The sequence below is a fragment of the Cupressus sempervirens genome, chromosome 8 (assembly GCF_028749045.1).
Source record: "Cupressus sempervirens isolate cs-2001-9-10 chromosome 8, ASM2874904v1, whole genome shotgun sequence".
Taxonomy (NCBI): domain Eukaryota; kingdom Viridiplantae; phylum Streptophyta; class Pinopsida; order Cupressales; family Cupressaceae; genus Cupressus; species Cupressus sempervirens.
Genome location: NC_143125.1, coordinates 340,928,618 through 340,956,014, shown reverse-complemented (window position 1 = coordinate 340,956,014; position 27,397 = coordinate 340,928,618). Strand labels below are relative to the sequence as shown.

At 35.2% G+C, this 27,397-nt stretch overlaps 1 protein-coding gene across 1 annotated transcript in view; it reads left to right on the top strand.

The window, feature by feature from the left end:
• LOC149542733 (ATP citrate lyase (ACL) family protein) overlaps positions 1–27,397 on the top strand; it is a 169,622-nt gene that overhangs the window by 54,958 nt on the left and 87,267 nt on the right. Inside the window, exons 4-5 of the mRNA XM_089797617.1 lie at positions 4,838–4,902; positions 14,953–15,030. Of these exons, the coding sequence (XP_089653743.1) occupies positions 4,838–4,902; positions 14,953–15,030 (143 nt within the window). The remainder of the gene's footprint in view (positions 1–4,837; positions 4,903–14,952; positions 15,031–27,397) is intronic.

The window sequence follows — 27,397 nt, the reverse complement described above, 5'->3', positions numbered from 1 at the left end:
CAAGGCCTGGAAACAACAAACGAACTAAGAAAACAAAACAAAACAACAAGCACAAAGTGCTCCAAAAGTTTTTAACTGTTTCCAACAAAACAGTAAAACAATAAAATATTTAAATAATCATAAATCATAATTGAGATGCAACCAACAAAAAGAATCAATTTTTTTTGTTTTTGTGATTTTGGTAAAAATCGCCCAAAATTGCCTGACTCAGTGATTCATGGCAATTTCTGGCAAAAAATTGCCGAGCCAATTCAGCGAGTCAGAAAAAATCAGCCAACTCAAGCCGAATTGCTGAATTGCCTGAATTGGACGAATTGTGGCGATTCTTGTTTCTGTGTATTACTCATAAAATTCTTCTCAAATTTTTAACCCAAACCAAAATGAGAATGGTCTTAGAAGAAGAATAGAAGAGAAAAGTAGACAGCCATGAAAAAGGGGAAATCCTGGATCTATTCTCTTTTCGAATTGTAAAAACCCTTCCATATAACTGAAGTAGGTAAACATATATGAAGCTCGCTCAACAACAGCATCAGATTAACTTCAATGGCAGATTTGTATAATAAGTAGAATGCAGAATGAGTTCCTCAAATCATTTAAAGCAACTCGTTATAATGAAAGAATGGTAAACGGAAAAACAAGAAATTTTAAATCTGAGACACACATGCCTGAAGAGGTGTGTTCGAGCCTGTGGTATAAGCTCAGCTGGAAATTACTTCCCCATTTCCAGCCACCAGACCTTATTCCTGCGTTTTTTCTTGCTTTCTCTTATACGACCTGCCTTCTCTAATATCATCTGACGTGAAAGTGTTTTCTCTTATTTGTTTTTCCTTATGCATATATCTCCATCTATATGCATTTTTCATATCATGTTCCTTGTGTGTATACATTCATATGTGTGTGTGTGTGTGTGTGTGTGTGTAGTTGTGTTCCATATTGCTATTGCTCACACCTATATTTGTATATCTACTTAAATATGTATATGGACTATATTTACAATATGTGCGCACACGTGCACATGCACACGTCTGCACATTTAGATGCACATGTCGACATGGGCATTCCCACACGCTCATACACACACACGCACATGTGCGCACACACATGCACATTTACGTGTACACACATGCGTGCATGCGCACACACATTTGCCAACGCAAGCACGCACACAAGCCTCAATGAAAACTAACCTCAAATCCTTTATTGCATCATTGACTTACACTTAAAAGACTTTGCCTCAAACCCTTAACACAATAGACATCATTAGCCTTTATGCTTTCCATCAACAGAAATAGTGTCGTTTTAGCATATTATGATCAATGCAAGGTGCAATGCCTTCACCATCAAATTTGACTGATCCTCCATCATATTTTCTCTATAAACACTCCTTTGTCACCTATCATATGATTTGAACAATCAGAATCAGTAATCCAAGATCTGGATTCTTCTTTGAATATTTTCCATGAAGGTCAGCCTTTACAATTTCTTTTTCTGTATTCTGACTTCCAGAACTGTCGTCGTTATCTTCCTTGATAGGTAACTTCATGATTTGAATCATTTCTATCTTCATCCTTTAAAGAATTTGTTTTCATTGTGCAAAAACTTTTCATACTATTATTATTGTTCTCTGCCCTAGCATTTCTGATATACCCTCTTTAGCTATCTTTTCTTTGATTATCATTTTCTTATTTTCTTAGAATGGCACTTAGTAGGATAGTGCCCCACTCTTCCACAATTAAAAACTTGACAGGTAAATCACCTTTGTTGTTGCCAGTTCCTTTCTTCATTCTTGTGACAAAAATTGCTTTTGCCTCATTTGGATTAGGATGCCTAAGATTCATCTTCATACTTAATTGCTTTGAGGGCAGCATCCTTCTTCTCATATTGGTTTTCATTAGGTTCAAACAACTAAGTAGTTACAATACCATAGATCTCCAAATTGTATTTGACTATATCATGATTCTGTTGAATGGAAATCAACAATATTTTGTAGGTCTTAGTCATTGTTCTCATCACTTTCAATATCACAGCATCACTTGTTGTTTTATAAAGTTCCACTATACCTCTGATCAAAGTGACAGTTTCTTTTGTTTGGTGTAAGAAGCCTTCAATATTCTCATCCTTAGTCATTTTTAGAGTTTCAAACTTTTAAGTTGATTTGCTTGATCTTCCTGTCTCCTTCATATATGCTATCAAGTGTCTCCCAGATCTCAAATGCGGTCTCGCATCCCATGACTTTTCAATGATTCGCAATTACTCAAATCAATAATATAACATTACTTTCCTTTTCATTATTCTCATGTGCTTTCATTTCATTCCATGTAGGAGTACCAGATGTTGAAGGAACATATCATTTTTAATAGCACTGGGAACACCAAACAACAGAGTCCAAATGCAATTTCTTCCTCTTCTTGTAGAAAGTATAATTTAATCTTTCAAGCTTAGGTACTTTGTCGCTATGTTCATTTTCCACCTTTAATCTACCTCAATTGGTTAAGCTTCTTATAGAGGAACCTCACTCATACCAATCGTTGCAGACCTCCTGATGTTACGGGGGTGAATGGGTAGTGGTTAAATAGACAACTAAAATGTAAAATATATGAAGGGCAATTGGAAAAAACCTGAGTGTCCCCCTTGGTAAGCAACGTGTTTTAGTTTATTGTTTAGATGTTGCCGGGCGAATGAGCATAAACAAATACTAAATTCTTTTGCATCAATTCTCAATTTCTTGTTATTAATCTAACAAACTATTATCAATGCTATAGCAATCACAACACACACACATGAACATCAGTTTATGTGGAAAACTCAATGTGGGAAAGGCCACAGTGAGAATCACACACATATGAAGTAATAACCCAATGTGGGAAACGCCATGGTGCGAATCCAACACATCATATGAATAATTGATTACAAGTTTTAGGCCAGAAGCCAAGGAACAGACTCCTTGATGCTCAGGCACACTACCAAGAAAATCACAATCCTATCAGAACTTGTACAACTTTAGGGAAAGTTTCAAGTCTTCACAAAGCTGCGAAAAGAGTAAATTGTCTTCTACCAGGCAAAAGAAAAAATATGAAATGAAACGATGTATGATCTCCTGATCAACTTCTATAGCCTCTCTGTCTGATCCCACAATTCACATAATTTGCAGGTCTTTTAGTCAAAAATGCATAGAAGACTGCCCCCTTTTGGTCACAAATGCATAGAGAAGTCTGCTCTCTTCTTCAGAACGTTCTGCAAAATGAGCTCCCTATTGCGACCTTCCCTGATACCTCAAAACTTCTGGAAATGACCAAGGTAACCGAATTCCTTCCAACATGATCTTAGGTAAACAAATCTGCTCCTCCCTTTAGCTAGAGATACCAAGAACAACTTCTCAAACTGAAACTACAATTTTGTTGAGATAATTGCCAAACCCTCCAATATTTTTTTTGGAAGAATTAAAAAACCACTGAGGCTAACACCAATCATGATATTTTTGAAAAAATATCAAAATACATAGGAACAAATTTTGAGGAGAAAAATCAACCAAAACCAAACACTTTTTTTGCGGAGAAAAATCAATCAAAACCCATAATAAATTTAGGAAAAATTGAAAAATCAAACAACTAATTATGGAAAAAAATATAAAACCCAACTAGATTTTTTTAGGAAATTTTTTAGAAAAACTCAGACTCTAAAACATCAGTCATGATATTGTGGAAAAAATCAGAACACCCTCTTGTAGAGAAAGCGCCCATGATTTATGTATGAAAAAATTGGGCAAACAGAGTGAAAAGAACATGATCATGATTTTTGTGGAAAAAATTGTACAAAACCTGCAGACAATTTTGTTTTGAAAAATTATGAAAACCTGAAAGACAGTGATTTATAGGAAAAAAATCATGAAAAATCCGTGCATGGTAGAAAACAGGTCGCAACTCGAAATGACCGATCACTGAAACCTTCACAAGACAAAAAGTAAAATTTCATGTGGTAATATACCCTAGAAAACAAGTAAACTTCATCATGCGTTAAAACAAGAAAGCACTTTGTTGGGAAAACAACAGATGCAAGTAACATCCAACTCACAAAAACCACTAGTCATTAGAACATTATCTTATTACACAAAGCCAAACATCTATTAACCTTCAAATATTTTTCCTGCATATTATATGTCAGATACTCTTTCCTGCATATTAAAACTATTCATCAAATGCAATCAATACTTAGAACATTTTACCAGCTTCTCAATTACAAGAACTTCTTGGCCACAGACAAACATCTTACCAGCTTGTCAATCACCACAACTTCTCAACCACAGGAAGTTTTCATCGGCACAACAATTAGTTGACATCAATGCCAACACTGAGCATATAATGCTAACAGCTTTTCCCTTTATTTGGCATGAAATTTAAAAAAAATAGTTTGTTTCCTCAATTTCTAGTCTTTTTTTGTAGCATTTTTTTATTTCCTGAATTTTTCCAATTAATTGAATAGTTGTCCATCTTTTGTTTTGCCAAGTCAATCTTCTAAAAGTATTTTTGCTACTAAGGTGATATGAAATCCAGACTTTGTTTTCCTATTTTGAATAATTTTAAATGACAAATTTGAGGGCTGAAATTTTATCCTCAGATAATTAATGGGCTCTGGTTATTTAAAATTTTAGTTGGTACACAGTTTCAATTTGTATATTTTTTGAATGAGTCTTCATATATCTTCTAATACTGGACTTAGTTGTTCCTATTTTTGTTCTACCTTTTGAAATACTTAGATTTGGAAGTATCTATTTGGGTGAGCTCATTCATAAAGTGTTTATGTTCACATTTAATTTTTGATCTTTTAATATAATGTGCAGCAAAGATGCTTGGACAAATTCTTGTTACCAAACAGACTGGACCAGAAGGGAAGCCTGTTAATAAGGTTCAAAATTTGCTTCTTACAAATTTTTTCAATAATTTTGGTTTATATACCAGATTTTAGCAGGGATAAGGAATACTGCACAGGATAAGGAATATTGTAAGCATTTTGTGCATGCATCATTGAGTTAGCAATTACAGGCATTGACATTAAAAGTATAATATTATCTCATTTCATACAAAATGCACCTGAGTGATGCTTGGAAATATTAAATTTGAAATGTTGAGCTTAGCCACAGAAGTAACAGCCAGGATGTTCATAACTTCAAAAGAGTATTAGATTTTAGTAACTAAGGGGCTCCTCCTATACAATTCAGTCAGAGTGATCAATTGCTTTAGCAAGTCTTGACTGATGTCTTCTGAACGGTTGAGTAGCGTAAATGCTTTAAAGGCCCTGGTGACTCAAAGATGAACATTGAGGCACCCAGACAAGCTGTAATCAATCTTTTTTTTTAAAATGGAGGGGTGCATTGAATTATGCTTACTTGATCTTTCAAATGGCAAATTAAAATCGTGTTAGCATGGTTTGAGTTTAAGAATATTCTTCAAAACATTGCTAGTAAGTTGAGGAACTAGCTTGTTCCCATCCACCTTCCTTGGTCTGCTACATGTGCTCTCATTTGATTGAACATTAAATTTATCTACTGCATTAACATTTTTTATTAACTGTGCTCTCATTTGATTGAACCTTTTCATATATCTTTTTTTTTTCCTCACATCTAGACCTTGTGCAACTTATCATTGATGCCTCTTAAACCCTTTAGGGTCTCCACTCCCAAATTCCCACTTATTAGTGGGATCTCTTGTTAGTCTCTGCCTTATACATAAGGCAGGGAACTAATGTTTTTGGTGAGGGCACACATTTTATTTTTTCAAACACAAATATCTAATTGTCTAAGGTTTGAAATGATTTATTTTAAAATAAATTTATATTCACTAATTTGAAAATTCTTATTGGTTGTTACCATTTTTGTTAGGGGTAAAAAATATTTTTCAGCCTCGGAAAATAGGAAAAATAGACGTCCGACCATTCTGGAAATTCATTCAGGAAGTTTCCAGTGTTTTCACTCATATGTCGGCCCTGGAAAGCCACCGCACAACAAATTAGACCTGCTCGTTAGGCAATGCTATGGTGACCCATTGATGGCAGTAAGCACAGACGAATCTGCATCATAAAGCCTCACCTTTCCAATGCCTACGTTTTTCGCCAGCTGCACAATATTTAGATGTTTGACAATTATGTTTAATGATCCAATCCAATCTTACGTTCACAAATGTTTTGTGCTCATTTATTCTCTTTTAAACCACAACTTGCAACAATCCAAATAATGTTTATCCAGACAACATGCAAAAAGGATGGGGAAATTGGAGGCAGAAATAAGGGATTTGAGGATGCAGGGGATGAGGGTTTGGCTGGGGACATTCTCCAAATTAGAAGCAGCAGCCATTGAATACGAAAAAGCTTCTCTGAAAATGAAGGGGCCTCACACATCCCTCAACTTTCCACTTGGGTTGTGTCTGGGGCATTGGTAAATGACTTTGATTCAAAAACCTCTGTTTCTCACACTGTTTCAGCAAGTTTCAATGATACTTTGTACAGAAAAAAATATCATTGCAAGAGGAGCAACCGCATGAGATGAAGTTCACAAAGTTAATATTGATCATTATGTTGCATTGTTTCAAAGGATGGAGTAAAAACCCAAAACCAAAAGAATAGTAGCGGATGTAGACCACAAGTGTGCAAGAGCCACTAGAATGGTGCAAATTAAGATCACTGGCACTAAATTGTATGCTCCAGCTGCAGCACCATTCAGGAGCAGGGGTGAGGGAAAGGGTAGGGATAGAGGTAAGGGATGGGACAAGAGTAGGAGGTAATGGAGAATGGGTAGTGGTTGTGGGCAAAACATCACTGATATGATGATATGTAATGGAAGATGAGGATCTGCAGACACTGGGGGCAACAATTTAGACATTGTTCAGAGTGAGATTGCGTCTGCCAGGGTTGGGAACAGAGAGGAAGGGATGATGGAGCTAGTGTGGAATTTTTTGAGATTGTTAAACTTGAGGAGGGGTGTGGGAGAGGAGAAATTCAGAAAGATCACCGATGGCAAGAGATGTGTGGTCAGGAAGGTGGCTATCATTGGGCATCAGTACAGTCACATCTATTGTGGGTATTGCTTGACTGGAATCCAACAGCATTTGCAGGAGCATGATGAATCCGTAGTATGATTAGGCCTTCATCTCTGCCAGTGACACATTCAAGTCCCAGATATTGTTCCCATCTTCAGCTTTTCTTGCATCATTATATTTGAAAGGAAATTTTTGGAATGGCGAAATATGGTTCAAACTAGTGCACACAGAAATGGGGGACAGCTCCAGTTTGAGGAGACAGTACAGAAAAGACGTGAACAACAAGAAAATGAGAAATATTCTATTCTTGTGACAAACTTTCGGAAAAGCTTCTAGATGCCGCTCAATGAAAGTCTGATGAGCTGGATGTCTCTTATTTTCGTTATATATATAAAATATTATGATTTTACATGTTTATGATTTTGATTTGGTGTATTTATGCATATTAGGCAAATTTAAACATTTTGAATTTCTGTTTTCTCATGTCATATTATATTTAAAATGTGAAGTTTATTAGCATTTAAAGCTCTCGGTTCTTTCAATTAATTGTTTCTTCTAATAGTTTTTAAATAATTGGAAGAATTTTAGTTTATAATATTATTTTATATTTAAGTCATATACTAATTTTTTAGATTTATTTTACATTGTATTTATATATTTTTTACTTTGGAAATTTTAATTTTTCTAATTATAAGATTTTATATATATTATCATATTATCTTATTAGTTTGAAATCATTCAAAATTTGATTGTTATAGATAGTAGTCAATATGTTTAACCTATGAAGACACAAGTCCGTCGAGATCCACACCAATGTGATTGTCATTATGGTCCTCAAATTCACATTCTTTGTCTTCTCAAACCTGATTTGCTCTTGCTTTAAACATGGTGATAGAGAGGGAAAGTAATAACCGATTTCTAAGAATATGGAACTAAAGTGAACATTAGAAACCTAAATTGAAGTAGATATAAAATTTGAGCAAAGAAAACATACCAATATAAAAGTTATTAACATTATCTTTAACTGCAACGCGTTCCCAGTTATGCAGCACAAGGATGTAGAAGACTAAAGAAGATTTTTGAGGTCTCAATGATCGGCTGCACACTTATGATTTGGTAGATTTGTATACAAGAAAATGGAAACATCATTTGTTTGAAAAAATGCCTTAAAAAATGTATTCTTATAGAATACAATGCTTGCAAGATATACATAAAATGGACTAGCTGAACAATTTAAGAAACTTTCGAGCAAATAAATAGACAATTGTAAAACCAAAAACATTAATCTTTTTTAACATCTATCTTGTTATAATCAAAATGGAAATATTGAAACATGGTAATAATATCTCTACACGAAACAATGCTTCATAAGGCAGGGACTCAAGCTCTGCTAGAGCTCTTGTTATATAAGAAATTTGATTATGGTGAGAGCATTTGGGAATGGAGACCACAATCAAGAACTAAGACAACTCAAATAATCACTGTTTAAACTCCTCTGGTGCTATTTAATATATATCTTTATCACTACCATTTTTTCATTTGACATTTATCAGCGATAGTGTATCATAGTATCATACTATCAAAGAATGTACCGCTTATGAAGAACCAATACAAGGATACAATATGGGTGATCGACATAACTTGTTAAGACGAGAATGCACAATGCGGCTATCTTCTTAATGCAGATCCACCAAAAAAGGGACAGCCTGGAGAAACTGCAGCAGCCCGGGTGATCTATCCTTAGTGTGGTCCCTTAGACCATTTGGTCTCATGGACGCCATTAAAACTTTTCATTCATTTACAATTTGTCAACTGCAATCCTTCGAACCCGGTGTTGGGTAACAAAGCCATCCCTTCTTTTATCTAAAGACATCGAGATCAACTTTAAAAGCTTTGATTCTGTTCACAAATAATGAGCAAAAAGCTGAAACCATAATTTTGTGGAAAAACTTGTCAAACCCTCAAAGTTATCATTCAAAATTGTCAAAACAACAAAAGATTACCATTTTAAGGATAAAATCATGCAAATCACTCTCTGATTTTTATGGAAAAAGTCAGACAAAACCCTTAAATGATTTTTTGTGGCGATCATAATTTTTTATTGAACTAAAAAATCAGAAAACCCTCCATGAATTTTTGTGGAAAAAGAATCAGAAAACCCTCCATGTTTTTTGTGGAAAAACATCAGAAAACCTTTTATGGGTTTTTGTGGAAAACAATAAAAGAAATCCATCATGATTTTTTTGTGGAAAAAAAATAAGAAACCCCTCCATTTTTTTGTGGGAAAAAACCAAAAATAAATAAATTTATGATTATTTTGTGGGGAAAGATCCATGATTACTGTGTGGGGAAAAATCAGAAAACTATCCATAATTATTGTCGAAACTAAAAATAAAAACACTTTCCTACAGAGAAAGAACCCATGATTTTAAAGAATTGTGAAAATACCAGAAAACACAGAAATCCACGCATTACAACAAAAGCCCTTCATTGCCTGGTAAGACAAAAGGCATGTCGTGTAGAGAAAAGTCCCATGATTCTAGCCCAAAAAATCGTGCAAAAAACAATGTGCAAAACAAAAGATTTTGTGTGGAAGAAGAACCTTCAACACACCTCAAAAACTAATATGCAAATAACGTAGAGAAAACTGTCGAAAGAAACCTTTATAATCTGCCACTTTTTTGCTTAATGATTCAGCCAAAAACCCACAATTTTTTCATTAAAAAATATTTCAAAAAAACTTATGGAAATAAGTTCTGTCCATAACACATGCTCCTTAAACAAGCAAATATAATAGGATCTTTCCATAACAGAAACAATTGAGAGTAGAAACAGGAAAGGCAGAAAGGAAACTTCCTAATAATAACTAAAGATGAAAGAATTTAAAGGAAGTCAATAAATATCAAATAAGATGACCATTATAACAAATATTATTATATTATTCTAATAACACAAACACCTTAGAAGATGATAATTAGCAGCCATTAATAGCAGTTTTCACCCTAGAAAACCCCCATGTGTCTGCTATAGCAGCTCTATGGTCTTCCCCTAAGGAAAGTTCACCTCGAAAAATCAAAATCACACCAAAACATAAATGAGGGGAGTGCAGTAGAACAATACCTAGAAGCAAATAAATGATATTTAAGGAGATATGAGCCAAAATATAAGTTCACCTGTGGCTGGAACTGTATGGTCAGGTAGATATTTTAATACCAAAACTCAGAAGTGTAACCTGAACTCCTAAAAATCATGAAATTCACCGAAAATCACAAAATCTAATGCAGAAATTATTGTTCAAACTCCAAAGTAAAGAGCTTGGAGGAAAAAATTAGGGCATTACAATTATTTGGAAATTTTGTTCCTTGAAAAGGTCTCCATACAAACCATTTAAAAAAAAACAACTTTTATGGCCCATAGCCTAGGAGTTTAAGTTGGGGACATAATCTTTTGAAGTACTAAAACTCTGAAGTGAAAATATTAATGATAGTTTCCATCACCTTATGAAACATGACACCTCGAAATAAAAATTCGATTATACTGGAACATAAGTGAAGTTGAAAAATGATTACTGAAGTTGACAGGAGCACATAGGATAAAAGCAGTGTTCTCCAAGAACCACAGAGAATTAACCCTGAAAGACCCAGAAAGACTGGCGACATGCAAGTACTTAATATGAATAGTAGTGTTCTTCGAGGACCAAAGAGAACAAACTTAGATAAACTGAGAAAACAAGCATGCTACTAGAGGAAAAATGGAGGAAAAACTTTGAACTTGTTGTATGTTGAAAGCTTTATTGTAAGCTGTACTTTAGTATTTTGTGACATTGAGCCAATGGCTATTTTTTCTTCTTATATTTTGACCTACTGAAATCTAGGCTCTACAATTTTCATTTAGTTTTATGCTTGAAATAAAAATTACTCTTGTGGAGGGTTATTGCATATCAATAATTGGTAAAGCAATCTTTAAAAGGGCAACAAGGATATTCGCGCACTTGAAGAGAAGAATTAAAAGTTGTTGGAGGATGCACAAAATTTGGAAAGAGTTAACTAGAGGTTGTGTAATTAGTTGGACAGAGAGAAAGTTCCTGACCACTATGTTCGAAGTCCAATTCCTATACACAGGTATAACAATCGTTTGAAGATTGGATCAGCTATAAAGTAATGTTCTCCAATTTGGGACATTATAAATGCGATTGAAATAAATTTTAATTAAAGATTGAAGTTTATTTATAAAAAACAAATACAAAATTCCTTCTGGATATTATTGGCAGTGGTACACTCATATATACTTTTGCAAACTTATAAGATGACTTCTAGTTGATAAAAGTTAAGCATTCGAAGATTGAATAAGTTGTGGATGAGATAACGCTACATTGATCTGCTGTATTATTAATCTTGGTTAACCAATATAATTTGCTGGCAACATTGGAAGTCATATCCTCGATTTTCCCGTTAGAATTCCATTGAGTATGTGTTAAATCATGGGACATATTGACCAGATTGTCGATTCCCATCAAGTGGTTGGCAAGGCATCACACCAAGGTGTCATCATCAGTGGCTCATACTTGGACAATGCAACATCATATACCCGTGATTCAATCTTAACCAGTGATTGCACCAGTGTCTTCTAGAGCAAGCACCATAGCAATTGCAAATCAAGAGTTCAGTGATATCAGCTTGTGGTGGGAAGTTCTGAGATACATATCCTCATCCCAGTAGATCATTGAGCTTTGACAGCTATATTCATATTTTGCCATCAAGCATATGAGATGAGCAATATCAAGGATTTCATAGACATAACTGACTTTGATAATATTAGAAGGCGGCCATACATAAAAGCGATCAGAGATCAAATCGTTTGAGTAATTCGTACCAAATATTTACACTACGCTTGCAATTATCTTGCACTGCATACCTAAGCATGATTAATAAGGTAATCTGTGATAAGTTTCCAGGACGACATTTTCTTTTGCCAAGTTTGGGTATGGCAAGGAGATGACAAAGGGAACGACTATATAAAATATATAGGAAAATTTGCAATGTAAATTACATTTTTATGAAAACATGGATAAAGCATGCCAATTAAACATCATAGGACCTTAACATACAACATTCAATAGTCAAACTCAGTAGTTAATGTGCATCTATAATTTGTAATTATTGTCAATATGCATGTGATATTTAAATAATTAAGTAAAAAATTGAAATTTGCCCATGAACATAATTTGGAATTCACTGCCAACGGCAACAAGAACAGTAACTCACCTTCCAATCTGAAGCACAGTGCTATCATTTAATTCTGAAACTACACCTCCAACTAATTGTAAGTGGACTGATATTAGTACAAAGAGGTCCACTACACAGTTCGAATTTTGATATAGGTCTGCTACAGTAATATGGTATCTTGACACAACCTCCAATATTCATTATATCTACCACAAAGAACCAAATCAACCCAAAACCAATACAACACTGATGTATTGTCAGACAATGACATAATAAATGCATGTTCTAGGTCTGTAATACACTTTACAGATTTTCCCAACACTCGGCAAACAGTCTGCTATATGATTCTGAGCGTGTAGCATGACTGTAATAGCATTCTGAATTTCACGATTCTTAATATAATGTTGTCAAATACTAATTAGGGCTTCCCAAATAGCGAGAATTAACTGCCAAACAGTAATAAGCATTTTAGGGCAAACTTGGAAGGAGGGGCCCACTTTAAAATTGAAAAAGAAAGTTTTATAAAAGAAAAACGTGTTTTTCAAATGCTGATTTTGCCTATCTCATTGGGGATGCCCATTTGTTCCGGGGACCCCGAAGGCGTCCCCAACTGTCCCCATGGCGTATGGGCATCCCCAAAAACTTTTTCCGAAGTCCCCAAGTTTCTGGGACGTTTTCAATGAACTTTCAAAAAGAGGGGACGGGGTGGGGACGTCCCCTAGCCGCCCCCAGGTGCTGGAAATGTTTCCGGTACGCTTGGGATGTGTCCCCGAGTAACACTGGTGCTAACCACAATAATTATTACAGTAATTACTGTGATGAGACACAACTCTTCTTTATTATTGTTACAATGATAAGAAGTGATTATTCCATTCTGCCTCTTCCATGCATGGTGCATATTTTATTGGAGATCATATCATTTATAAAAGACATTGTTATGGAATTCAGAATAATAAAAATTATATTCGTGCATGGATTGCTATGTTTAGAGCCTTGTATTGCCCCAGGCAATCATCGGTGGAATTGTCTATTGGCCATATTAGAGACAACATTATATCTAAAGCATTTTTATAGAAAGATATATCAGAGACGGCTTAAATTGATCAGAGCACATTGATATCAGCATACCAGACACAGCCTAGGCAATAAACAACACTGTTATTGTACACAGACAACCAGCATATTGGCATGTGATCCATTGTATATCAGGGACAGCATTACCAGGTAATTGAGCATATATTTATTTGCAATAGCAGACACCGCCATGATATATTTGATGGATTGATATGTGATTATTATTAGTATACAGCAGCATATGCATTTGGAATTAATCTTCATATCATTATCAGCCATTATCAATTGTAAATAGCATATGGATTTGGAATCAAGTATCGTATAAAAAGGGACATTACACTTTCTACTAGCATTCCCTTTCTAGGCCCTATGAGCTTGAGTCATTCTCATGTGGACATTTTCAGATCTATTTTCTTTCCTTTAGTAAAAATGGATAAGAAAGTTTTTAATCTTCCCTCCAATTTTGTTTTTGACGTAGATTGAACCCACATTGTTTTTAAGCTTTAATCTCTGTTCTCTCTTCACTGGCTGCATTCATTGAGAGACCTTCCTTTACATGGTTATTATTACTTGATTTTCATCTTTTCACTTTTCTGTCTTGTGTAGTTTTATTTATCTGGGGTTCACCCTTATTAGTTTTCTGCTTTTTTGGTACGCATTTTATTTTTTAAAGTTTTAGATGTTTAAACATATCAAACTGTAATTGTACCTCATACATGTAGTTTTTGGTCATATATATGTGTCTCTGTTCATGGATATTAATGTAGTACCCTCTTTTCTTGCGTGCAAGTCTTCTGGGTTCCATTTCTTTTCAACTTTATTATACAGAGATTTTGAGCTCCCTTACAATTTGCTGCATTCAACTAACTTGTGTGGCAAGTCTATAAAAGTACCATATGGTTAGGTGAGAAGGGCCTGGCAAGTCTTTCAAAGTATTATATAGAATTTGCTGCATTCAACTAACCTGTGCGTATGTGTATTTCTGCATATGCTTGCACATAATTACACATACACATCAACTGTTGATAAGTACGGATGCTTTGCACTTCCACCTATGGATGTGTGTGAAGGCAATATTGCTATCAAGAAGTTTCGTTTGCACTACCCTCATGTTATTTTTGCTTAGCAACTATGATTGGCCAAATGAAATTGATACGTTTTAAAAGAATTTGAAACATCAGCAAGGAATATAACACTATGCTAATTTAAGAAAAAATTATATTATGCTGTATAACACTAAATTGTCTCACAATAGTGTTAACCATAAAGTTCTATTTGAATATTACTTTCCACTAGTAGATATAATTATGTATATTTAAAGTTTCGATTTGTAAGATAGGAGCCTGGTTCACTGTTTGTACTCTGACATCTAAGTATTCAACAAAATATTAAAACATGACCTGCATATTGTGATCTAGTAATAAATTTCCCAAATTTAAACAGAATTATATTTCTTTAGTTTGCATTTGGCTAATTTTTATCATCCTGTACTTTTTATGATCTGCCCTTTTATTATCATCAATCTCCTTCATAGATGAGGCTAGCTTGGTTTGGTGATTTTTTCTCTTCTGTTCAATGTATCTTAAACAGATGTGATAGATTTACTTGTATTATCTGGCTTTCAGGTGTACTTGTGCCAGAAGCTCTCTCTTGCTAATGAAATGTACTTTGCTATTACTCTTGATCGTGTGTCTGCTGGCCCTGTAAGTTTTGATTTCTTTGTCATTCCAATCAAGGGTTTGTCTGCATGGACATTTTTCTTATTCTTTTTGTAATAATATAATCTTCTGTTGTGTAAAACAATTCAAGCATATAAGTAGATATAAAGGATTTGTATTATTTAGTTTGTTTATTGGATCTGTCAGCTGTTTTCTGAGGCATGTGCACTTCAGGCCACTGCTTGTTAATCACTTTGCGATCGAGTCACGACTTGTGCATATTGTTGAGGTGATGGAAGTATATATAAGTGTTATGCACCACAACTTACATCTGAGAAATTAATAACATTTTGATTTAGCTAAGTTGCTGGTTCGTATTTGAGTTTGAAAGTCATTCATTTTTTTATGTTGGGTTTGTATTCGTTTTGTGTTTGTCCATATATATATATATATATATGCAAAAGCAAAGAAACTAATACACCACTATGCTATATTGAAGCAACATTGCAAAATAGCTAACTAATAAGCTTAGAGCATGCAACAATCACTTCTCAACACTCCTTGAGCAATGACAACTAAACAAGAAAGTTTAACAATGGAGGCTAGAAGTTTTTCTTTTAATTCACAATTGTACAAGTGATATATTAGAAATTGTTTTTGGCCTATTTAGTGGTCACTTTTAGGTTTGGAGGATTGAATAGACCAAATTAGGCAAAAGAAGTCTTTTTTTGACCAAATTCACTGCAAATTCTTCTGAGTTCCTCCTGGGTTCTCCTCTCAGAATCTGCAGTAAGTTTTGGTGATTGGCAGAATTAGTAACAAATTTGACAGGGACCCAAATTTGTGTAGAATCAAACCCGACTTGGAGGGGTCTGAGAGTGAATCTGCTAACTTAGTGATTTAGAGGTAGTTGATACTTGGTCTACAGTGTGATGTTCAATGGGAACATACCATGTGCTAAATGAGAATTAGACTTGCTTGATATGCACAATCAGTAAGAAAAATAATTTCAAATCCTTAACTTTTTGCATCCTCTTCCATTGTAAATAAGAAATGGGAAATGATACGGAAAGGACTAATGTTTATTTCTCTCTTTCTTCTAATGAAGATAAACGTCCTGTTATAGCAAGTAGGAACATAGGTATTGTAGCTATGATTCATACAATTTATTTATCTATGGTCACTGTACCATTGAATCAGTTGTGGAAGTGAGTTAAAGATGATGTTTCTTAGAGAATTAATAAAGCCATAGTAGAAAACTGAATATATCTAACTAGATGCTTTATGTGAAAGTTTATAGGATATGTATTTTAGGTGTTATAATGAACTTTTAAAGGAAATGACCACCAGATCATGTGTTTATGAGACTAATAAGGTCAAGTCACATTTGCTAGGAATAAATATTACATCATAACATTTTCGTGTGATGAATAAATACTAACGAGGAGTTGGGAAGTCATAGCATATTTGGCAGACTTGGGTAAAAATTGCTTGAATCTCTTTAACAACAGATTTTTTTTTTGTTTTGTTTAAATTTTAATTTTTTTTTCTGACAAGACTCAAAGACGAAATATCCAGTGAGTATAAATGAGTTCAAAAGTATTTTCCTTAGTTGCCGATTCGGGTTTGGGCTCGGATTCAGGTTCGAGATGTTGAAGATTGTAGCTGTGATAGAGATCTTTATCTCTGATTTTATGAGAGAGAAATATGTTTGTTCTGACCATTATGTCCATATTTAGCTGAAAGAGATATTTGTGATTATATTTAAGTTAATATTATGTAAAAAGACGTGTTATGCAAGGAGGCATGTGTATGCAAAGTAACAAGAATCGGAATCGGATCGGAATCGGCAAGGCCGAATCAAATCGTGAATCGGCCATGAATCGGAATTGAATCGCCCACGAATCGGCAAATTTAAAAAACCCTTGAAATTTAGTGAACAACTTATTTCATAAACCCTTTATCGCTGATTCGATTCATTGATTCACAAAAAATCGTTTGGCTTGAATCGAATCGTCGAATCGCGTGAATCGCATGAATCGTCGTGATTCTTGGAACTATGTGTGTATGGAAATATGAAGTGTTGAATATGTGGCAATATGAAGGGTCTTATGTTTGGGACTCAAAGAAACCTTCATGTGAAAGATGAAGAGTGTTGTGCAATCTATTTATGTGATTGCTTGGTATATTGTAAATAAGCTTTGCACTCAAACACATTGTATAATCAATAAAAGAGATACTTTGCTGGTGTGGCTGGATTTTTCCCAAGATAAGTCTTTTGTGTCTTTTGTGCGTTTTATTTACTTTTCTAATGCTGTTTATTTTTTTTTAAAACTCAACATGGTATCAGAACAAGGTTAGATAACAACATATAAGGAAATGTTGGTAATATAATAGTAGCATCTCTTCTGAAAATTAATGTTAAAATCTCTTGGTTTGATCTTTTGTTCACTTCTTAGTGGTTTTGTTCTGTTGCATCAATTATTTAGTTTGGTCTCTTTTATTTCTCTATGATGTTATTCTGCTCCGTTTTCATTCTCTTATATGGAAGGGTAGGTGAGGTACCTAGTGTGGTGGTAGTTTTACAAATTTGCTTGGATTTTTATCGATGTGTTGTGATTCATATCATTCATTTTAGCATTCCTCCAACTTTACAGTCACTTTTTGCATGTCAACTCTTGAGTAAAGTTTAGTGTTTCTATAACTCGTGATGCATTCAGGTTGTGAAATGATTATATTTGAGGAATATAGGATCTAGCAAGTATTGCATGTCAGAATCTGAGACCTTTAAAATTTGGAACTCTTCCAATCTCTGTGAGAAGCTTACCAATATGGAAATTGGGAAGTGGAGAATTTATCTACACAAATAGAATTGTTACATCTTGGCCCTCCAGATCTTATCATGTCTGTTCCGTGTTATCATATATTTGGCCGTAGATTTCTAGTTGGGGCACCAGTCCAAGCATTTGCATTTCTGAAGGTCTTGGGATATGTCAATCAAAGTGAATGAGTATAGAGGAGAACAAAGGTGGCATGGTGGACGCCTTGCACAGAGGTGATGACAAGAAGAATTTTTGCAACGACAATGGAAATTGATTTGGTAATGACAATCGCTTGTTTCTCTATCACTACTTTGAAGGTGGTATTGAACAAAAATCACAGCAAATGCTGAATTAAATTTGTTTGTGATATGCACGGTATCAGGTATGTTTTTTCTTTTGATTGCATTCTCTTTGATTTTGAAGGCACTAGATTTGATAAGCATATATCATGTCAGACAGAGCCATCAATATTCACAATATTTGGTATGCAAGAATATAATATTCATATAACGGTTCAAAAACTCTTGTCTTTGCTAATAGTTGGATAAGCAATGCTTATCAGGGAGGTGGCTGTTTGTCTGGCCAAATTTTATAACCAAATGTGTCGAAGGAAAGTATATGGAAGGCGGTAGCAACATAGAATAAAATATTCTTTTACCACTTAGATGTTTGGTGTTAGAAGACTATAATTGGCGCTCAACATCGACATATTGTGTTTATTAAATTTGAATGAAAATTTTGTTTAGAACGACTGAATGTATAAAAGAATAAAAAGATGGAAGAAGTCGTGTCTATCAAAACAAGCCGAAAAAAGAACATAGATCTTAACATCGCTGGCAGAGCATGTGCAAAAGCCATTGGGTAGTCAAGACGTCAGAGTCATTTAACGCTGCTGCCCGTGTGTTCCTTTCTTTTGAGTTCACCGCTCATTATGACAACTTGACTTTTAGTGTTTAATGTTTATTGTGATGACTTGGCATCCATCATTCATCGCCTGATGATATAATTTTGCATCTTGCATTGTTTTCAAGCTTCTTACTCGTGTAATTACTATATTAGTTAGTTATTGCTCGGTGAGTTGGCGTGAGTCGGCCTTCATGTTCAATCGTTCTCGTATTAAGAATGATTCCCCGATATCTTGGTATCTTGGTCACTTCTTCATTGCTAAGTCAGTTGAAGTTTTTTTTGGATAGTGTATGAGAACATCTTAGCTTGGATGACTTAGATGAAATTGACTTCCACGTTTCTCCCACTATTTCAAAATGGGAAACATGAATCATGGTTGCAACAGAAATCATGCTGTTCTCTCTTTTCAATCTTTTGCCTGTGTGTGGGCATCATATGCATTTTGTTCGGCCTATTTGCACTGAGGTCTATATATCAATTCAGATGTGGCAATGCAAAGGACACATTGAGAAGCCTTCATTTGGGAGGGGCTAAAGCCAGATATTCAAGGTGACTTGGGGGTTTTAGTCAATTAGAGGAAGAGACCGAACACAAAGTTTTGGGCATTTTCAAAATTCTTACCAGATTTGGTTCTAATGAGCATTAGAAACTTTGCGGGAATCATGGTTGTTGTTTGACTGTTTAATTAGAACCAAACATCTAATTGGTTGATAGAGAAAGGGTCTTCCGATAGGGGACTCTGTAATGTCCCCTTTTTGGGACATTAGAAAAGTTAAAGACATATTCATATAATATTAAAATGGACTTTGAGAGTGGATTCTAATTATAAAAGGTCAATTTAATATTATAAAGTGGGCTAAAAATGACAAGGAGAGATAAGACGAAAAGCTCGATAGGTTGTCAAAGAGTTACAACTGTGAGGATAAAAGGAGAAGAGACTCATTCATTTGAGATGCTTGTTTTATGATTTCAGATTTAAGTTTCTCTCTTGCAAGAGTCATTCAGAAAGCTTTAGCTTTCAACCAGTGTGAGGACGTAGCCCCTCGTGGCAACAGACAGTGGATGCAAACCCATTGTCTGTGGAGACGTCACATTAGGTTTCTCGAATGTGCTTATAGGTTATTTTCTTAGTGTGCCAATTTGATTGTTAAACTGTGTTTAAGATTGGACTCTGAATACTAATTATTGCATTGCTGTTGTGTAATGCAATAATGTGCTTTAAGGACTTTTATGAGAACTTACTAGTTTTATACTGTTGGTTTGTAATGTGATTTCATATGTTTGGGTTTTGAATATTATATTCAAGAAGAAACTGGGTAAATATCTATTGGGGATATTTCCTATGGTTTATATTACGAGTTTTTATAATGCAACTTCATATGTTTATGTTTTGAATGTTATCTTGAGAAAGAAAATCGGGTCAATATCCATTTGGGATATTTCATTGGTATTAGAGCTGGTTTTTCCTACCAACCTGTCAAGCTTTACCAGAACATTTTTGCAAAAGATTTTATCACGAGGGCTTGTCAGAGAGAGATTACGCTTCTGAAAATAGTTTTGAAGGATAGTTCCAAAGCCCGTTGGAGAAATACAATTGAAAATTCTACCTTGGCTCGAATATTATTATTGGATATTATTTTGCTTGTAAATATTATATGAATAGCCTTGCGTATGGTGTACTGGCTTGTAGGAAATACATGGTATTTTCAGACATGTTGAGCCCATATTAATGTGTCACTTCATATTGTCGTCAAATAATTTTGTGGTGACTAAAGGCACCATCATGTTAAAGGTTGTCGTGTAAGATGTGCTGTCTTTGAGTAGACTAACTTCTTCCGTTGGCAAATAGCACCAAACCTTGAGAAGTTGGGGGATTGGATGTAGCCCTAGTAGCTCTCGGAAGTGTGTACACAGGTTTAGGCAACCTAGAGGCATGCGTTTACCCTACAGATTCAAGTGAGGAGAACATAAATTGTAGACTGTGGCGTGGAGAGTAGGAGATAGGAGAAACTCGGACATCTACCATACGGGCCAGCGGATAACGAAAGTTTGCCTGCAATCCGTTAGGCACTAAGAGGTCCGACTTTGCAGGGACAGATTGTGTAGAGGATAAATGTTAGAACTGTTGCCCGCAAACCAACTTATGTCGGGGGTGATGTTAGTGTGCCGCAAGTGAGATAGGGAAGCTGCAGTTACATACCATTCAACTCAGTATCGATTCTTCCTCTAGACATGAGAGTAGTAGCAGCATTCAAAGCTGGAATTCGTAGAACAGCAGCATTCAAATCTGGAATTCATAGAACACATGTACAGGGAGAGCTGAATAATAGGAGCTTTATAGACAGCCAGTACCATCGCCATTATGCAGCTATAAGAATAGTCTCAGGAGCTTTGTTTTGGTGTACCGGGTGTGTAGATATACCCCAAACACAAACTATAGTGCCACAATAAATCATTTTCAATTTTTGTGAGATCTGACATTCTTTGTGGTAGAAACACCATTCCTAAAATTGCAGATTCAAGGAAGCAGTGTCAGTGTCATGATGTAAGGAATATAACGAAGGAGCTGTTTCTGGTGTAGATGAGGGGAGTTGGAACTCCCTAACTCGACAGAGCTACACGCAGTATCGTTAGCAGTTATGGGAGTTTTCAAATCGATTTTTTTAATGGAAACAAGATTACGTGGCTGAGACTTATATTCGAACAATCAAAATAGTGAAGTGACACTTTTACATTATGTAGGGAAAAAGATTTTTAATATTTCGTTACTATCAGACAGGAATGATTGATTGGGTGTTGGATTGTTGTAACGACAAGGGTGTTTGTTGAAGTACTCATATTCAATTACACAGGAAGTTTTGGAGCAGAAGTAACCACCATGAAGAGTTGAAACACTAGCTATTATTGGGTAATCGAGCAACAAGACAAGTGTCCGCAATCTAGTAAAATTGTTTATGGGTGGAAGAGTTTTGTTGAAGTAGGAAATTCTGAGCAGCCATTAACGATAGAGTGTAGTGTGCAAACGTTTTGATATTAACAATTATGATGATAATATTACACAGGCTCACTCTGATGGATTAAACCCATTGGTTTGAAAGAAATATCGTGTCATGTTTTTCAGATTGGAAGACCACGAATTTGTCGAGCATCATCGGGAATCTTCTAAAAGGCATGGATTAAGTTGAAAAGAGGAAATTGAATGGATATACAACAATATCTGTAGAATTCACCTATATACTTAACGTTAGAATCGTAGTTGGAAGATAAGCTTCTATAGAGTAGAATCAATATTGGGTAATCGAGCAACAAGACAAGTGTCCGCAATCTAGTAAAATTGTTTATGGGTGGAAGAGTTTTGTCGAAGTAGGAAATTTCGAGCAACCATCAATAGTAGAGGGAGATGTGCAAACGTTTTGACATTAACAATTATGATGACAGTATTACATAGGCTCACTCTGATGGATTAAACCCCTTGGTTCAAAGGAAATATTGTGTCATGTTTTTCAAACTAGAAGACCACGAATTTGCCGAACATCATCGGGAATCTTCTAAAAGGCATGGATTAAGTTGAAAGGAGGAAATTGAATGGATATACAATGATATCTGTAGAATTCAGCTATATACTTAATGTCAGAATCGTAGTTGGAAGATAAGCTTCTATAGAGCAGAATCGATATTGGACTCTTTGTGCTTAACCGATTGTAAGCATTACACAACATTGTAATAGAACTCCTTGAATGGTCGAACATCTGCGGTTATTCTTATCAGTTTGGACAGGAAACAACTATTACCTGATGATTGGGAGTTAACAAAGCATCTAGTGCTAGGAAAGTCTATATAGCGAGGAAGGAGGCATCGATGTAGGAGGAATTAAATCAAATACAATTGTAGTTGCACCAATGCTTTATTGCAAAAAGGTTTTATCATCTAGGGTGCGTGGAGTTTTAATTAATGTAGGTCAAGAAAATGTTGCAATGGGTGATGTAGGCTATCAGGATGCTCTATATTGTGCTAGAGCTGTTGGCAAGCTTCCTGAAGTTAGTCCGAAGTGATTTTTAATTAGATCAACTGGTGTTATAGGTCACCATATAAAAAGGGAAGCTCTGCTGACCTCACTTCCAAAATTGGTGGGTTCACTATCTTCAGCTATTAAAGGAGCTGATTCTGCAGCTATAGCTATCACAACAATTGATCTTGTCGGCAAAACTGAAGCCCTTGAGACTTAGATAGGTGGAGCAACTGCGAGAATTGTGGGGGGGGGGGGGGGGGGGGGTGGTGGGGAGGCATTGCAAAGGGTTCAGGAATGATTCATCCTAGCCTGGCTACAATGCTCAGTGTTATAACTCCGGATGCAGTGGTATCTAGTTAGACAAGGAGGAAGATGTTGGAATATCGATGCACTCCCTTGCAGTGTAAATGCATGCCTAGATTAGCACTGATGACTCAGTGAAGGAGTTGTGCTGAACTTATTGCAGTGTTAATGACAAACCTTCTACGATGAGTAGTGATAATAGGATACAAGAAACAAACACGCAAATTGTTTGAAATAATTTCAGGGTATTTGAGTAGAAGCACAGAGGGTGAAGCTTGCAGCAAAGGACTTATGTCTATCTGAAAGTTGGATTGTGGTGTTGCTGAAGCAATCTAGTGATGATATGCGTCCACCAACTATTTGACAACATTATTTGAGCAAATTGGAAGTTTTTGGTTGGCACTGAGTTCGGAATAGAAGTTGGGAAAAATTCCTAATCAAGACAGGAATAGGAAAGAGCTTGCTCAAAATAAACAATAGGTAATCCATAATCTCCAATCAGATATAAAGGCAAATATACTCGAGATTGATGACGAATATAACAAATTTCCAGCACGAGTTCGAAGCGATTTATTAATTTTTGATTATATGAACTTCCATCCAAAACTTCAAAATAAGACTGATATGGCAAAAAAGAAGTATTTTGAATTGGCTCAGGATCTCCTTGCAAAAGACCAATGCAAAAATTTGTATGAAGAGTTTCCAACAAACCAAAATTATCTAACAGAGGATCTTGAAAAAGAAGAGCAGTCAACTACCATTGATTTGCACCCTTCTCGTGATCACATAGAAGATGTTACACAGGTTGCAAGTTTCTACGTTGGTGATTTGGAGGTTAACTTTGACAAACGGGTTGATGAGGTCAGTTGCACATGAGGTAATAGCAGGTTGGAGTCTTTGTATGATGAGTCTTTATATACACATGATAACATGACAACACTTTTGCCTTTGCATACAAATCAAAAGAACAGGGGAAAGGAGGCCTATGGTTTTGAGAGGTGTGATGAACCATATATTTCTTATGGCCATGACATAAATTGAGAGGAACAATCCAAGATGATGTTGCAAGATGATGAACCGCTTCAACATGACAACAATGAAATATATACCTTAAAAAGAACTAGCTAAAGGTTAGTGAAGACATGGTTTTGGCATCTTTGGTACATTATGACAGCACTCATAGGATGGTGGAGGATCTCCAGAGGAAGGCTCAAAAGGGAGTTGAAGGAGATTGGCCTGTTGCTGATTTGTAGGTAGTCAAAACAGCCCTTGAATTTATGAAATCAGATTATTTATGTTTGCTTTCCGATAGGGAGTATTCTCTTAAGGTTGCTTGAATACATGTTGGTCAATTGAATAAAGAAAAGAATGAGATTATGGAGCTCAGCAAGGAGCTTAAGGATGCTCGTAAGGCATTGGATGATACTCAGTTTTCTCTTCAGGAAGTGGAAAATCAGATCAGGATTGTGAATCATTTTCGGAAACATGAGGAAAAAGAGAGGCAAGAGTTTTTCCAAGAAGTAATTGATGAACTTGATAGCATTCAGTAGACTTATGACTTGGACAGATGTCCCAAAAGACCAAGTACCACGATTTCAGATCACATTCAGCTTGTCGACAACCCCATGTTTGAAGTAGATGCTGATTGGACTTTCGATAATCCCCTTTTTGAGATAAATGAGGGACTCCTTTTGATTGTCAGGAAGAGGATGATTGTCACTTCAGAATATTGGATCCCGAGTATGGTTCCCGGTTACAACCCATACAAGAATTGGATGGATTTCCTACATCAGCCATTGAATAGATCTTGGTGGAGTATTTATAGGAGTTATGTTTCAATCATAGGGAATGGCTTTTCAACATCGTACTTACTCATAGCACCTATGTACTTGGGGGTTCTCCAGATTGATGATGATAATATGATATGTGATGTGCCATTGGTGTTGTTTTCAGCTTTTGAGCAGCTCGTTTCTTACATCATCTATTTAGGTCGGGTCGTCATCATCTACTAGGTTGTGCATAGCTCCTTGATACATTTCTACCTTATCATATCAGCTGGACATGACAACAAGGTTTGGGATCTAGGTGTTGACTGTATGTATCTATGGCTTGTTGAGGATTTTGTTGTAGTTCTACTCAATTTTAGATTGGATACGATGATAATCAAAGTGTATAGCCTACAGAGTCAGCGATATTTCATAGATTAACATGGGCTTCAGGGATTTGGTTGATAGATGGGTTGCAATTTGATACCTTGCTTCGTAGTGTGGCAAGATTTGTTTTCAAATTGGGCTACAGAGCTACCTACAGATTCATGTGGGATCCTAGAACTGATTGCTTGAGGACAAGCAATCCCAAGGAAGGAAGATTTGTAATGTCCCCTTTTTGGGACACTAGAAAATTTAAAGACATTCATATAATATTAAAATTGACTTTGAGAGCGTGGATTCAAGTTATAAAAGGTCAATTTAATATTATAAAGTTGGCTAAAAATGACAATGAGAGATAAAACAAAAAGCTAGGAAGGAAGTCGAAGAGTCACAACCGTGAGGATAAAAGGAGAAGAGACTCATTCATTTGGGATGCTTGTTTTATGATTTCAGATTTCGATTTCTCTCTTGTGAGAGTCAATCAGAAAGCTTCAACTTTCAACTAGTGCGAGGACATAGCCCCTCCTGTCGGCAGATAGTGGACGCAAACCTATTGTCCGTGGAGACATCACATTAGGTGTCTCACATGTGCTTACAGGTTCTTTCCTTAGTGTGCCAATCTGATTGTTAAACTGTATTTAAGATTGAACTTTGAATATTGGTTATTGTATTGCTGTTGTATAATGCAATAACGTGCTTTAAGGACTTTTATGAGAATTTACTGGTTTTATATTATTGGTTTGTAACACAATTTCATATGTTTGAGTTTTGAATATTATATTTAAGAAGAAATCGGGTAAATGTCTATTGGGGATATTTCCTATGGTTTATATTGCTGGTTTTTATAATTTAACTTCATATGTTCATGTTTTGAATGTTATCTTGAGAAAGAAAATTGGTTCAATATCCATTTGGGATATTTCAGATTCTGACCATTTGCATTGTTGTATATCATTTGGATGCTTTGAATTGGGACGATAATGCCTGGGTGTTACCATCAAGCATAGAAGAGGTTCTCAAAATTGTCGATTGGTAATATCTATTTTGTGAAGAGAAAAAGTTATTTAATTGATCATATATGCAGATTATATATTTGGTGTGTTTTGTTCATTACAGAGCTTTTTTTAGTGTCCTTATTTATATATATTATTATATGTTTCACGTGTACGCTAACTTGACTTTGTGCAAGAGCTAGTGATTAGATTGGTAGGTTATTCTGGAAGATCCCAATTCTCATTTTCCTTTATGGTAACATCTTTATTGAATAACACATTTTGGTTCAACAAATTCTATGATTATCATATGAATGTTTGGCTGCACTATTTGTGTATGTGTGTTGAGATCAGACTTCAAAGAGATACATATTGTATGATTTTTGTATCTAATTGGAAAGAGAGTATATCTTTGTATTGATCTCTATGATAAGTGTGTAAGAATTTCCCTTAGGGCAAAATGACGCCAAGATCAAGAAGCTCAAGAACAAAGCACAATATGGACCAAATCATGTATGATCATAATAACAATATGAGAATAAATTGATGTACATACACACTAGAAGTGCATGTATATAAAGGCCTCTAGAATGACTAGGAGTTAGCAGTATGATAAGCTTCACAACTAAGCACATATCCACCAAGAGTGGATTATCCTCCATTGAGCACAGAAGTTAGTGCGATGATGAGAGGATACACTTACATAGGTGTGTCACGTAAAAAGATGTTGTAGACACCATGTGCTTAATTAGAGTGCAAACAATTGTGTTGTCTACATGACAACTCAGTTGATTATGCAAACTCTAGTGTTGTAGACACCATGTGCTAAATTAGAGTTGCTAACTCCTGTGTTGTCAACAAGAGAATTCATATGAGTACGCATACTCCTAGGTGTCTAACTAATAAATAATAAAATAATGCATTAACATAAGTAAACTTAAGTAAAGTGTAAATAATAATTAATTATTTACACTAGCAAAGTGGATCTTATGAGTGTTATTAATAATTATCATATGAATGTTGGGTTGCATTGTTTGCATGTGTGTGTTGAGATCAGACTTCAAAGAGATAATTATTCTATAATTTATGTATCTGATTGGAAACAGAGTATATCTTTGCATTGATCTCTATGATAAGTGGATCTTATGAGTTGTTATAAATCTCTCTTGGTTGCAAGGTGCAATGGAAAAGTGAGAGATGTTTTTGCAGTCTTGATATAAATTGGTGACA